Genomic DNA, 15,516 nt, shown 5'->3' with positions numbered 1-15,516 from the left:
AGCAGAGTCTAAATGTAAATTCGGTCCAGTTAAAACAGCAGAGCGGCGTGTTGTTTCAATTCCCCGTGGTGTGTGGAGAGCTAAGTGCTTCCCAGATTCGACGGCGGTGAGATTGCGTGTTTCCAATGAAGGATGTAAGCTCTCGGGACCCGCCGCTGCCAGGATAGTGGTTGCTGTTGGATACAGGAATTGCGAGAGGCCTCGGCGGAGCGTGTGCGTGTGTGTGTGCGTGTTTGTGTCTCTGAGGACAATGTAAGTTTCTATGATTACTGCTTCTGTGTAGATGGATAATTTAATAAGTTTAAAACATAAAATGCTCTATTTCTCCCCCCCCTCCATCTGTAAAGCATACTGGCGGTTCTGGCTTTGCGTCACTGTGGTCTACGAACTCTTCCTCATCTTCATCCTGTTCCAGGTGAGTGCACTGACCAGAGAGAGTGATTAATGCAGGTGCACACTCGGGTTTCTATTGAGACGTTAAAGAAGGTGTCAGATTTACGAGTCTGTGGTAAAAGTCAACCTCGTAAAGGATGCACACATTTACGTTCATGTCATTAAATATGTCATGACATACAGCACCACAAAAATTGCATTAATGCAAAAACCCCCAAATGTGGTGTTGTCCCCCTCAGGCAGCGGGGACAGCACCACTGCACAGCATTTGAAGTGCAAAGAATATATTTTGATGTTTGGATGCCCCAGAGTCCCAATCTCAGTTTACAATAACATTGAATCCAGTCCCTCAGTCAATCACAGAAAAATAAATCTGTACACCATCAGGTCCAATTGTATCCAAATTTCTTTTTAAAGTAATTCCAAGTTTGATGCAAACCAAATCCCAGCTCAGTGGGAAAACAATCTTTGTTCTTACTTCAATATAAAAAGGTATAGCTCCGATATAAAAGATACACGCGTGCGGGGCGGTAGCCGTGCATTCATTTAGGCTAACAGGAAAGATAAAATGTGCCCCAAGCTGTCCGTCCCCACTGATAAAATATGGCCGCTTTTGTTCTTGCTGTTGAGTCAGTACAGCCGGAGACCCATAGAGTAAAGAATGAACTATTTACAGTTTAAAATTGAGGGGAAAGCTTTTTTACAGCAAGGCAAACAGTGTGTAGGAGCTGGTGTCCTGTGGTGACTCATTGTTTGAGAATGACCCCCACTACAGAATAGTTGGCCAGTGTAGGACAGAGGGCCACTACTAGAGAAGGGTGAGTCAAATGTAGAGGACAATGTGTCTGTGGTGGAGGAGTCTTGAGTCTGAGAAGAGATAGTATTCCACTATAATGCCAGCGTCTCACTGGACGGCGTAGGCAAATCGTTTGTGATCAGTGAGTAGAGTTTTGGGCCTTACTGCACATTTTGAAGCCTGACTAAGCGAGCTCTTACTAAAACCCCGATGGACACGTCCAATGTAGACTGTGTATTAAACAGTATTGGCATTTAAAATTAATTATTTATTTTTGGGCCCTTTAACAATTATCTATTTAGCATTTATTATTTGTATGTGCTTATTTTGCTTAGAGTTTATCCATTTTGTACCCGACAACCTACTGTAACTGATTCTTGTAAGGTACCTGCATCACTTTGTAACGAAAAAAGTAAAGAGAAATACTGTCAGAGTAGTAATAATAATTATAATAATCATCATCATAATAATAATAATAATCATCATAATCACCTTTATTTCTATTGCACCCTTCACTTTTACACCACTGTCGTAAAAACCTGGTCCGGTGTCCGAAAATAATTTATTTTACCAGACAAATTTCAACCTTATTGGTTACGTTTTAGTACATTTTAGCAAAGTCAAGCCCGTCTGGTCTGATCCCACAGAAGAGCTACTGTAGCACAAATAGCTGAAAAAGTTAAGGCCACTATGATAGAAAGGTGTCAGAACACACAGTGCATCACAGCTTGCTTTGTATGGGGCTGTGTAGCTGCAGACCGGTCAGAGTGTCCATGCTGACCCCTGTCCACCACCAAAAACACTTATAATGGAAACGTGAGCGTCAGAACTGGACCATGGAGCAATGGAAGAAGGTGGCCTGGTCTGATGAATCACATTTTCTTCTACATCATGTGCATGGGTGGGGTTAGGGTCCAATCTGATGGAGCCTCTGTGGGAAGTGCTGGAACAACAAGCCCGATCCATGGGGGCCCCACCTCTCAACTTCCAGGACTTAAAGGATCTGCTGCTAACGTCTTGGTGCCAGATACCACAGGACACCTTCAGAGGTCTTGGGGAGTCCAGGCCTCCACGGGTCACAGCTGTTTTAGCAGCACGAGGGGGAGATACACAATATTGTGTGTGTGTGTGTGTGTGTGTGTGTGTGTGTGTGTGTGTGTGTGTGTGTGTGTGTGTGTGTGTGTGTGTGTGTGTGTGTGTGTGTGTGTGTGTGTGTGTGTGTGTGTGTGTGTGTGTGTGTGTGTGTGTGTGTCTCGCTATCGCAACTCATACCACAAATCTAAGGGTAAATAAAGAATCCGTTACCCATGAACTTGTTTCCTGCGAAGTCAAGTGATCTCCATATGGACAAACCATGTCAAGCCATCCCAAGGGGCTTCTCAGCGGCACACCATTTAATAAATAAATAAATAAAACGGAAGGATTTGGGTCAGGCTCTGGTATTTTCCGTGCAGTTCTATATCTGGAACTCCAAAAAAGCCTCTGTGCTTCCTCAGTTTGATTAAAAAAAGGACACGAAGGGGGCCGGTCTACAACATCTACCCTCTGCATCCGATGGACTCTACTGCCTAAACAGTTTAGAAGCGGCTGCGGTATAATATCCGCGTTATATTCTATATCGAAATACAAATCTACTTGAACGATCATGGATTTTGTTTACAGATTTTTGCTTCCTTCCCAATCCCCTTTAACGCAGACGGTTCATGACGGCCGGCAGTTCATGAAGTTCATCGATCCCAAGCTTGGCGTGCCGCTCCCGGAGAGGGACTACGGGGGCAACTGCCTGATGTATGATCCAGGGAATACCACAGACCCCTTCCACAACATCTGGGTGAGACGTCTGAAGATCCTCCTGCTGGTGTCAAATTAGAGCACGGATCACAAGTAAAGTTTGTTAACTCAAGCGAAAGAAGAGGCGTTTACCTGAACATTTCAAATGTGAGATGACATCAGACGTTCCCAAAAGATCCCCACGCGTGTCGCATAAATCACCGCTCCATCCACTTATCGGCAAATGAATATATCTATAAAACCTTGCGGCGTGAGCTGTATTTAATAATATTGCTCTCGGCTCAAGGTTAATGAAATTTGGAGTGGAAAATAATACCACCCTCTTATCTTGTGTCCAAAATAATCTAGTAATAATAGTCTCTTCTTTCTCAACCACATAATAAGAGTTTGATATTAATTTGCAGAACTTTAATATCCTGACAGGACTGAATGGCAGCAAATCATAATTTATCTCTGTTTGAAATCCAAACACGTTTTTTTTTGTTTTTTTTGTCTCTTCAGGACAAGATGGATGGCTTTGTTCCGGCTCATTTCCTCGGTTGGTACATCAAGGTAGGACTGGCTGCAGTGAAGCAGCCTAGCGCTGGTGTTTTTTGGTTCCATCCAGTGATTGCATAATACTGAGCCTGCACCAGGGGAGTGCAAGATAAATAGAGTCGGACTATATTTCCCATTTAGCAACTATTTGACACGGGTCAAATAGTCCCTCTTATTCAAAGATTGTAGGCTGTCAATCATTGTGGCATTGCAACATTGGAATGGTTCACGCAGGGCTGTACTTTGTACTTTATTGTCAAATAAAACAAAATCCTAATCTCTCACCAAGCTACACTGTAGTCAAAAGTATGTTTGGACGAGATGGACTAGTAGCAACTTAAAACGAAAAACAAAGAAAGACCTTTTGATTCGATTTTTCTCATATGTCCCCTCTATCTCCCGCCTCCCTTCCTCCCCTTCCCTTCTTTTGCCATCCCTCCCTTCCCGCCCTCCCTCCGCCCAGACTCTGATGATTCGGGACTGGTGGATGTGCATGATAATCAGCGTCATGTTCGAGTTCCTGGAGTACAGCCTCGAGCACCAGCTGCCCAACTTCTCCGAGTGCTGGTGGGACCACGTAGGTGCACGGCACACCTCTCCCCGTGGCCGGGCGCCGCCCTCCCACCAACTGTTGCAATGAGGATTGATTTAAAGAATGTTTGGGAGGCTACTTTCACACGATAGCGTCTCCATCTGTCCATGCAAATTCAAGGGGAAGAGAACACAGTCGACTCCCTGGAAGGGCATCAGTATCGTTTTCCATTTTACTCGTTTCAATTGGTCACAATCACGGCGTTTTTGTTGAAAATGTATTGTCGATAAGTCATCATGTCATGACACCTGTCTAACTATTGTAGAGCAGCCGTTTACTGGTATTGGAATATTGGAACGTTGAAATTGGGGAGGCCTTAAATTTGGCTCCAATCCAACTGATGAAACGCCTCATTCAAATGCAGTTTATTGTGATATTTCTACCATTGGTTTAAGAGTTCCTCAACATCGTGGATGGAAAATGTTTATAATTATTAAAATGGTTGCAACAAGCTCAAATAGTTGCGACAATGAGATCAATTGTAATGGCCCTCGTTTCCGATGCCTGCTAGGGTTGGGCAAGGGCTGGGCCAGCTGTAGAAATACCTCAAAGTGCCTTAATGAATTGTTTTTGACCAAAATATATTTTTCTCGCTCGTTTCATTCCTTCCAACTCGCCTCCCTGAAGTGGATTATGGATGTGTTGGTGTGCAACAGTCTGGGGATCTACTGTGGGATGAAGACCCTGGGCTGGCTGTCCATGAAGCCATACCAGTGGCAAGGCCTCTGGAACATTCCAACATACAAGTAAGACGCCATGCTCGCTGTCCCCAGACAGGGTGTCGGCAGGTCCTTTCTTCTTATGTTTGAATTTATGAGGTCTTTATTTCAATAGAAACACCTTATTCATTTTCTTTTGTTGTCAAAAATGAGTCAGTTCATAGAATCTTCGAGTTCATAACCTGCCCTATTTCTGCCTAATACTTACATTTGTCCTGTACCAAATGTGTAGTACTTACCTGCATTACTTTATTGAATAAGATAAATATTATTTGTCCAAAAATGAGTCTTTGATCGAATTAAAAATGTATTTCTTTTAAACTTAACTCTTGTGATACCTTGAAGGAAGAAATCACTTTTGATGTATAGTTCACATACAGTACATTCCAGAATTGTCTTTTTAATATATTCTAGTTTGTGGAGTTTTTTTAATTTAATTTATTTTTTTCCCAAATGAAGTTGTTTTTATATATTTTTATTTTTTATTTTTATTTTTTTCAAATCAGAGACGCACGGGTGATCACATTTAACCTGTTCTCTCCCCGGTCCTTCCAAGGGGGAAGATCAAGCGGATAGCCTTCCAGTTCACTCCGTACAGCTGGGTGAAGTTTGAGTGGAAGCCGGCCTCCAATCTGCGACGCTGGCTGGCGGTGCTGGGGATCATCTTCATGGTAGAACATATTCTCACTTCCAGTTTAAGGCTATGACTATTTTGCACTCATAAGGGGGGAATTGGGTCAACGCTGTGGCTAATGATAGGAAAAAGCAAGCGGAAATAAAACCGGTAGGTTATAAATAAAAGCAGACTCGCCACGTCACTGTGGGCATTTAGCAGATGGTTTCAATTTGAATGGCTTTCATCTCCTTCTCCTCAAAAAGTCCCGAAATAGCAGCTTAAATCCGTCCGGAAACAAGATAAAGCACCATGTATACTTGTAATTATGAGTACAATAATTGGGTGGGATATCAGTGGCAGGCCCTTTCTCCTTGTCTCTCTGATGATACCCTGTGCTGCTGCTGCTTGTAAATAAAGCTCCTTTCCCAAATGGAATCTATAACATTGCTGGATAAAGAAATATCCGGCAAAGACTGTAGGTATTGATTCCCACATTGGCATCCTTGATGGAGAAGCTCCGTATGGACTCCCACGTTAGATGACTGTTACAGATACAGAACATAATGGGTGAGGGTTAGTACTTAATGTCCGGTGTAGATGCAATCGTTTGAACAATCTGTCTGCAACGGATGCACAATCTGAATCTTTTTTATTTTTATTTTTCTGCTGGCTCTCAGAGAGTAGCGCTTCGCTTCCCGTCTCCCTGCCTGCCCCTCCCAGACGGACTCAGTTACCTCCATCAATAAGGCCCCAGAGCCCCCGTCCCTGGACCCAATAACCCAAACCCAATGTTATTAAATCAGTGTGATCATTTTCAACCTGTCCTACACTCTCTGCCTCCACCTGTTCTCCACCCGTTCTACCTCCCCCTGTCCACTCATTCACTCCGGCTCCGCGCTCCGGTGCAGCCGGCGGGCAAGCGAGGCTCTTGTGCCCGATGTCCCCGCACTGCACCCCGAACTCTAAAATTACATGTCTAAGGGTCTAGTGGGATTTTAAAGAAGTAAAAAAATAAAAAATAAGTAAGAATATTAAGACCTGTCTCCGTAGAGACCGGTGGTGTTTCAGTTTCTCATCTTTGCAGCCGAGGGCCACGGTTCGGATCTGACTCACCATTGTTTTATATTTGTACAAAATAAATATTCGTAAAAACCCGCTATTTGTGCGTTATTTGGATTCTGCTCCACCCCTAGTTTACGGCAGTATTACTGCTTCCATTGCCGCACATTTCAATTCACAGCCATACCTGCATTTTCCCGTAATTGATTCGAGGTCGAGAGTGGAGCGATTATTGGAGCAAATTTTACGGAACATGGACACCGGCTCCTTTTCCCACATGACACCACTAGGGAACATTGCCAGTTAGATTTACAGCTTTCAGTTCAAGCAGGAAAGGGGCTTATGATGTTCTTTGTAAATTTCAGACATTTCAAGTCAATTGATCATGCTACAAGTAACCGTATCCCGCGGGATGTCTGCGACTATCTTGTGATCACAAAGTGCGCTGGTTTTCATCAAATTCTTTTAACTTTTGTCTGTAGTCCAGGCCTCCGGATTAACTTTTTACATCAGTGGCAGTGATGCGCCCAACCTTTTCATTTAGATGCACCAGCACATCATTTAGGTACACCCACAATTTTGCACTGTGCCTTTTGGCGCAGCAATAATACATTTTAAGCGTTACCTTTTTTGTCTGTTCGTTACACATTGGTGATTTCTTAACACATTATGTAAATGATTTTAAACAGGAATAAAGGTGCAGATAAATGTTTTTCTTTATTTAAATAACAGCACACTCAATAAGAAATCACGATAATATCAATTGTATAAAAAATGTACTTAAAAAGCGATGATGTTTAAAGTGCTCGACAAACTCAAATAGATAAATAAATAACTCACGTTGAATCCACGACTTCAAATTGCCGGCAATCTCCCCCCCAATGAACTGGCACAGGCAGTGTTGCTAGGGATGCACCGATACCATTTTGTTTTTCAGACCCGAGTACGAATTGGGTACTTGCCGATACCGAGTACCAATACGAGTACTTTGAAAAACACTGCAATTTTCAGTTACCACAATTGTGAGATTGTCAACAATGTGTGTTCATTATTGTTCATTATCCACTATCGGTCAATATAACATGAAACTGTCCCTTAGTTTCAGTAAAATAAAATACAACATGGAGTGGTCACTGAGTTCCAGTAAAAGAGAAAGTAGGACCACCAAGATTCAGTATAATGCGACCTGTAACTCTCACTGAGTTTTACTTGGACACAACATATAACTAACATGGAAATGTCCAGTTCAAACTTCAAATGAAAATCTCTTCCACTTTGTGGTGTGAATATTCACCAATCAGCCACAACATCAAAACCACCACTAATACCCACTAATATTGTGTAGCCCCCCCTCGTACCGCCAAAAAAAGTTTAAAAGTTTTTTTTATAGTAAATAGAATGTTTCTTGGTCTTGTGACTTGTGAGGTGGGGCCCCCATGGATCGGGCTTGTTGTTCCAGCACATCCCACAGATCCTCCATTGGATTGTACTCTAACCCTGCCCATCCACTTGATGTAGAAGAAAATGTGAGTCATCAGACCAGGCAGCTTCTTCCATTGCTCCATGGTCCAGTTCTGACGCTCAAGTGTCCATTGTCCATTGCGCTTTTACATTACATTATACATTTCGTCATTTAGCAGACGCTTTTATCCAAAGCGACTTACAATTATTCAAACACCGACGGACGCAGCCATCAGGAGCAATGAGGGGTTAAGTGTCTTGCTCAAGGACACTACAGCATGATAGCAGGAGGAGCCTGGGATCGAACCAGCAACCATTAGATTACTAGACGACCAGCTCTACCTCCTGAGCTACCGTCCCCCCCCCTTTTGGCAGTGGACAGGGGTCAGCGTGGACACTCTGACCGGTCTGAGGCTACATTGCCCCATACACATCAAGCTGCGATGCACTGTGTGTTCTGACACCTTTCTAACATAGCAGCATTAACCTTTTCACCAATTTTTGCTACAGTAGCTCTTCTGTGGATCGAACCAGACGGGCTAGACTTTGCTCCCACCGCGCATCAGTGAGCCCATTGGCGCCCATGACCCTGTCACCAGTTCACCGGTTGTTCTTCCTTGGACCACTTTTGATAGGTACTAACCACTGCATAGAACACCTCCCGGGAACACCCCACAAGACCACACTGACCCAGTCGTCTAGCCGTCACAATTTGGTCCTTGTCAAAGTGGCTCAGATCCTTACGCTTGACCATTTTTCCTGCTTCCAACACTTCGACTTCAACAACTGACTGTTCACTTGCTGCCTAATATATCCCACCCCTTGACAGGTGCCACTGGAACCAGATGAGCAATGTTATTCACTTCACCTGTCAGTGGTTTTAATGTTGCAGCTGATCGTGTATCTTTTATTTTATATTTATATGGTACTTGACATTCCAAAATAAATTACAATGATTGCAAAAAATAATAATAATAATAATAATAAATGACCGACCTAAATGACTTCGTACTCACGTTCCCGGGAAGTCCTCCTTTGCTCACCATGCATTAAACCAACTGAATCAAATTGAACGAGTCGTTTTACTGAGTTGGTCGTCAAGAACAGTCTTAAAAAATAAAATAAAAAATCAAACCTTTCATCACCAGCAGAGCTCGTGCACCAGAGCAAATGTTCCGCTGTAGTGACAGCGATAGATATGCATTCTGCACAATTTTGGAATATTGTTGTGGCTGAGCAGATTCTGTAGTATTTTTATCTTCGTTTACCTTGAAGTTTACCTTCGTTTACCTTCCAAACAGCCTATATTTTCTTCTTTCACTCTCTTTTTTTTGAGCGTCAACTATGTTACAGTACCTTGGTATCGGGTTTGACTATCGGAGCATTTTTATGAGTACATGAGCATAGTATCAGCTAAAAACTTATTAGACTTGTCACAATAATTTGAGAGAATCGCGATCGTGAAGACTCGTTCCTGTAGGTCGGCTTTATGAAACTTATGGACTTATGACCAATGAAAATGTTTAGTTGCACTTGGCAAATTTTTGGTCGCACCCTGGTGCCCTTTCTAAGGCCAAGTCCAATTTTTATTTGAAATGACTACATATGGTCTCAGCTGTGTAGTCATTTTGGTTTACATCATCAGTACCCCAAAGAAGGAGGTTACGTTTACTTTTATCTTTCTGCAAGGATAGCACATTGGCATTTTCCAGGAGGCATTGACTTTAGCAGTAATTCAATAATGACATTTTTAGTATTAAAGAAGCTCTTGCTTTTTCAACCCTCTCCTTCTGCCCTCATGTGATTTTTAACTTCTATCTAAACAACGTAAAAAAAATTTTCCCCAGTTCCTGTTGGCCGAGCTCAACACGTTCTACCTGAAGTTTGTGCTGTGGATGCCCCCAGAGCACTACTTGGTGCTGCTCCGCCTCGTCTTCTTTGTCAACGTGGGAGGCGTTGCCATGAGGGAGATCTACGACTTCATGGACGACCCGTGAGTAACGTCTGCCGCCCGCCTACGCGGTGGAGGATTTGCGGGGTGGGGGCGTTGCAAAATAGGCTTGGGCCGATATTCGCGATATTTGCCACCACATGCGATATTTTCACAGTATCTAAATATCGCCCGCCCGTCCGTCCACAGGACGACGGGGAGCGGCGGACGGAGCAGCAGAGCACACAGACAATGCTCATTCACTTGCGCGCACACAGTGGATGTATGTGGACGTATGCATCAGTGAGGAAGCAGATGGAGGATTTGGACTTTGGTGGCGCGCGTGGCGCAGATGGTCGGGTGCTTATGTTGCTGCTCCAGGCTACGGTATTACATGCATTTCTAAAATTATATTATACAAAAAATGTTTTTCACTAATTGTTACATAGAGCTGCCAAGTGTCATGCTTTGACTGTGAAACTCTGGCATATCAGCCAGTTCACACCCCACACCTAGTATTTCTCGCGCTGAGATCCGTTCCACACCTATGTTGCGTCGCATAAAGCCCACTCGTAACTTACTGGTTGGAGTGGCACAAAGCCATCCGTTCTCCGCAGTCCTGCATAGAGGTTCACCGTTTCTCTAAACAAAACAAGTGCACAATGTTTTCATTGTAATTGAATGAAACCCAACTGTATCACACAACTTAAAATCTTGTTTATTGCCCAAGCCTATTTTTTATATATATATATTAAAAAAAATTCACTTATTGTTTATGGGTTATGATTTTAACTCCCCACCCACCCCCGGGACTGTACCATGCATGCAACAAGTCAACGTATTTATCTGGAAACCTTTTCACCAAAGATGTTTTTATGGGCTTTTTCAAGGCATATAAGATAACACTTAAGGAAAACATTCAGGAATTGCAATATACAAAATTAATCAAGATTGGGGTCTATGTTTTATAGATTGGAACTGTTCCTCTTCACTTCTCACAGTTCGCAACCGCGCTTATGTGAGTGACCTTATAGCTCTTCAACAGCTGCTGTTCAGGTTTTATAAGTGCTTTCAAACTGAACTTCAGCAGAAAAGCTCATTTTGCAAGTTATTTTGTACACATCAATGAAGACCTTTCTGGAAGTCCTTGGACGTGGCTGCGGGCCTCACATGAACCAAGGAGCAGGCGGGGAGTTTCTCGGATCTACCATGTCGTTTCAGTCAAAATGTCTTTGTGTGAAATCCGTTTCAGGCTTTGCTGAACGTAGTTATCAACTGTAGCGTTTTCAGATCACCAGATGTTTGTTTTCGGACACATTTTAGTGTCATGATTTCATGTTTATGGATCAAACTGTGAGTAAATAATGTAGGACATACATATGCCTGTTTAGTTCAACTAAACCATATGGAGTGATTTAGGAACAGTTCTTTAAGGCCGATGTTTTCTCTTGGGTCATTCCGCCGAACATTTCAGATTGCAAACACCCGTTGTTCCCCTGAGGGTTCGGTTCGGGTTTTTTCCGGCTGCGGGATTCTCTACATACATGTACTGGTTTGGAGAAGGAGACATAGTCCTTCTGGCAGCGGGGCGCTGGCATGGCGTGTGTTCGTTGTGCTTGCACAAACAAAAAGGCTCGCTGGCCCAAACGGGAACATAAAACATCGACAGTAATTCATCTCAGGGTTTCTTGGTCGCGGTCGGGTCCACGGTCGGGTCCGCGGGCGTTGCAGCGACCTGCACCACGCGATTGCCACTGAAAGACAAACACATAAGAAAACTCTCCCAGCCGGGTCCGATCAATCAGCGCTAAAGAAGTGGAACGGGCTGCACCGCTATGGGGGGGGGTATTGTGGTTATGGATATTTAACGGGGTGCTGTGTTAGGGTTGGATGATGCGGGGTACTGATATTCAATTAAATATCAGCTTTGGGTCATTAGAACACAATCTTCATATAATCCATTGCTCCTATTAGGCTACGTTTACCCTGTAAGCCTTGGGGCAGTGGGGGCGGCTGCGGCTCTGCTCGCCGATCCCGACGTCGGGGGCGGAATTCCAAGTTTATTCTAGTAACAGAGGGGTACTTTTTTTTTTTTTTTTTTTTTTTTTTTTCTTGTGTCAACCTGGTACTCTTTTATTGCAGATTTGTTTAATGTATTTATTTTCCTCCGTGCGTGAGGGGGAGACGCCGGCCCAAAATCTGAATTTAAAACATCAGATTCCATGTGATTTGTGCTTGTTTACACTGTTATGAAAACATACGCGCAAAGAAAATTGATTTGGGCTTTTTTTTTTTTTTTTTGTTTTTTTTAACCTGCAGCGTGAACGTAGCCTTAGAGACATGAACATGCTTTCTTTTCTTTAGTATTGATCAGGCTTTTACGATCAGATTTTTGCATCCAAGGTTTTCTGATACTAACCCTAACCCGAACCCTACTTAAGCCTTTTATCAGACTACTATCCAATGCCATTGCCATCATTTCAGGAGACACGACCCGTGGCTGTTATCGTAATATCAAAACAATATTGATTGCATTGACTCATGTTGTGTTCTGGTCGCTCTTTCAGGAAGTTCCATAAGAAGCTGGGCCAGCAGGCGTGGCTGGTGGCGGCCATCACAGTGACAGAGTTCCTCATAGTGGTCAAGTACGACCCCAACACCATCATGCTCCCCATCCCCTTCTTCATCATCCAGTGTTGGTTCCTGGGAATTCTCCTCATCCTCACCTGGACCATGTGGCGATTCTTTATCCGGTAAGCCAGAGGGAGACAGACTTTTAAATCGGGGCTCCTGGAATCCAAATGCGTTTTTATAAATAACAAGCTTTGAGAGCGCGAGTGGGAGATACGAATATGGATTTTAAATGGAAGCACACAGGAGCCACTCAAAACCATCCCGACAAACAGAAAACCTGGCACCATGCAGCTCAAGTCACATGAAGGAGAGGCGTCTTGGAAATAAAAATCTATTTGCAATCTGAGGCAAAGTCACAGACAAAGTACTCGCAGAACAATTGTGCAAGCTGTGTCTATGAAACCCTCAAAGTCACGTGATGACCACAGTAGTATCATGGAGCTATACATTGATGTTTCTTTTATATATATATATTAATAAAATGAAACCACTTTTAATTCATCAGGAGATTAATTTTCAATGAATATTGGACCTGTCCTGCATTACTTCATTCATCGTTGACCATGTTTGACGAAACATTACATTTATATAAATTTCTTCCCTGAAAGCCAAAGGGGTCATGTAGCTTCATGCGATAACGCTCCTATCTTGCAGGGTTTTTAAACAGTGGGGCCTTTATCGGATTCTCATTTTCCTCGTGACTTCATATGGCAGTGGCTTTGTTTCTTTTGGCATGTTTTGCTTTTGTGTAATACTGCCCCCTCCTGGCCGTGGGCAGGTATTGCCCAAATCCCAGCATGTTAAGATCTTTGTCTGTTCTTCTCCCCCCCCTTCCCTCCCTATCATCGGCCTTCCCAAAATTGCTTGCCTCCTCCCATCTTCCGTGCTCAGCGGTAATATCCATGTCCAGTGAGGTAGGTCCTAGAGAGAGGCTCGGCACCCTCCCTCTCTTCCGCAGTGTGTTGCTTCCTTCCGTTAAATCTGTCATTACCTGTGTGGCACAGGACAAGAGTCTTGCATGGAAGCATTACTAAATATTGAGTCATCTCTTGGATCCTGTACAAAATGGAGCCCTCTCCGTGTGGATCCATCTTCCTGCATGGCACTTTTTTTCTTTTTTCTTCTTCCTGTGCTTGGGTTTACATCCTCATCATCGTCATCCTCCTCCTCGATCTTGCTCTTTCCACGGAGCCATCTTCGTCCGTCATCCTCGTCGTATCCACGGTCTCTCGTCTAGTTTTACCGCTCACGGTCCTTGTGGAGACCAGTACACACACACACACACACACACACACACACACACACACACGGGAGAAAGCAGAGGATGCCCACACCCATCACACAACCATCATTCACACTCCCCCTTCGAGTCGCCGTGCTCCATCCTCCCCGCGTCGCAACGCGCCAAGGAGCCGGGACATCGGCGCATGCACCGTGGCTTCTGAAACACTTGCCAAGAATTGTCATGGTTTGTCAACAGGTCTTGGAAGCAGGGGGATAGGCTCGTCACATTGCACGTCACAGAAATGCATCTTGGCCGGCACAAAGAAAATATTCCTTCCCGTTACGCCCGGAACACGTCCGAGAACAAAACACACATTTCAGAGGAAGAAACGTCTGATCTCCTCCCCGCTACACACACTGTGCACCGAGCGTGATCCGTCATGCTCCGCCCTTCAGCGCTCCTGGCAAGCTGCGCGTTGTTCATGGGATAGAATCAATCTCCCTGGACATGTTTTTGGACGTGGGTGTCCAGGTCGGACTGCTCTCCTCTCCTTCAGGTGTCTCGGCGCCGGCCTCACACACCCCAATTTAGATTTTACTGAGATGAAAACTCCCCTTGAAGGCCCCGGGTGCACTGACACCAGGTGTCGATACAACAACCGCCCAGAAATCCAAGGATTTCTGGGCGATTTCGATGTGCGTCTCTGTGGGTATTTCTTCATAGTAGATTAAGAATGGAATCGTTTTTTTTATAATATTTACTGGGAGTAAAGCTGTAGAACAACGTTGCTTCCTGACTCTATTTGACCAGCAAATAAGTCAATAAGGTTTATATGAAAAATATTTTTATACGCAAAATAAGGTGGTTTATTTGAAATATCAGTGTTTTGGGGCTGTCACAGCTAGAATGTCGGATGTCACCATCAGGAAATTGTAGTTTATGATTAATCGTCATTGAAATGACGACTATTAAATGATCCACATTCTGAAGTAGAGACATTTATTGACATTGAACGTTGGGACATAAAAATTCATGTAGACTGTTCATTTACCTTCACCCGACTGATGGAAACTCGCCCGCTTCTCATTGAGTTGCCGATAGATTGGCTCGAGCACGCTCCCCTTAAATTTGGACGGAAACGCGATTCTGGAATTTAGCGACCCAACAAAACGATCGTCGTAAGTCCCGTAAGAAACTCATGGCGAACGAGCGATGGCGTAATAATTGCAGCCGTCCCTCTCCACGGTGGGCGTCCCAAAATTTGAAAACCAAACGGTCAAGGGAATATGTGCACGTGTTTGTGTGCATGCAGATGGACCTTTAGAGTGTGTGAGTGTGTGTGCGCACGCGCAATAAAGCGTCCTCTCTATCACCCCCCCCCCCCCCCCCCCCCCCCCCGCAGTGACATCACGCTGCGCTACAAGGAGACCCGGCGCCGGAAACAGGAAGTCCCCGGAGAACGGCCTGCGGGCAACGGCAGCGCGGCGACGCCGTCCGGGCGGAGTAAGCTCAACGGGAGCGCCGAGGCGGTGCGGCAGAGGAAGTCCTAATGGGGTTGGGGGTGGGGGGGCGGGTGTGCACAGGAGGGGGGAGGGCGGGGGTCACTAGATTCTAATTTCAACGGGTTTGGGAAGGGTTACACAGGAAGTGGAAGATGGTCACGGGTGGAGGTGTCTGACTGGAGTCATTCCAACGCTGCGTGTTCACTGTTCAACGCTATTCACTGAATGACCAGCAGGGGGCGATTGGGATTTACCTCGTAT

At 44.4% G+C, this 15,516-nt stretch overlaps 1 protein-coding gene across 2 annotated transcripts in view; it reads left to right on the top strand.

Moving 5' to 3' along the window:
- The window catches only part of ptdss2 (phosphatidylserine synthase 2), a gene marked incomplete at its 3' end in the record, with an annotated part of 30,617 nt that extends 15,314 nt beyond the window's left edge, over nucleotides 1-15,303 (top strand). The window contains exons 5-14 of one of the 2 annotated variants that reach the window (XM_080003131.1): nucleotides 348-415; nucleotides 2,886-3,020; nucleotides 3,482-3,532; nucleotides 3,981-4,094; nucleotides 4,737-4,855; nucleotides 5,385-5,499; nucleotides 9,812-9,957; nucleotides 12,462-12,647; nucleotides 13,420-13,442; nucleotides 15,156-15,262. In XM_080003131.1, coding sequence (XP_079859257.1) covers nucleotides 348-415; nucleotides 2,886-3,020; nucleotides 3,482-3,532; nucleotides 3,981-4,094; nucleotides 4,737-4,855; nucleotides 5,385-5,499; nucleotides 9,812-9,957; nucleotides 12,462-12,647; nucleotides 13,420-13,441 — 956 coding nt within the window. Of the gene's footprint in view, nucleotides 1-347; nucleotides 416-2,885; nucleotides 3,021-3,481; nucleotides 3,533-3,980; nucleotides 4,095-4,736; nucleotides 4,856-5,384; nucleotides 5,500-9,811; nucleotides 9,958-12,461; nucleotides 12,648-13,419; nucleotides 13,443-15,155 lie in introns of both variants that reach the window. The other variant, XM_080003130.1, reaches the window with a different exon arrangement.
- Between the last annotated feature and the right edge of the window lie 213 nt (nucleotides 15,304-15,516).

This window comes from Zeus faber (assembly GCF_960531495.2).
Source record: "Zeus faber genome assembly, chromosome: 6".
Taxonomy (NCBI): domain Eukaryota; kingdom Metazoa; phylum Chordata; class Actinopteri; order Zeiformes; family Zeidae; genus Zeus; species Zeus faber.
Note: the sequence above shows the minus strand (reverse complement) of the source record. Positions and strands in the feature narration are given on the sequence as shown.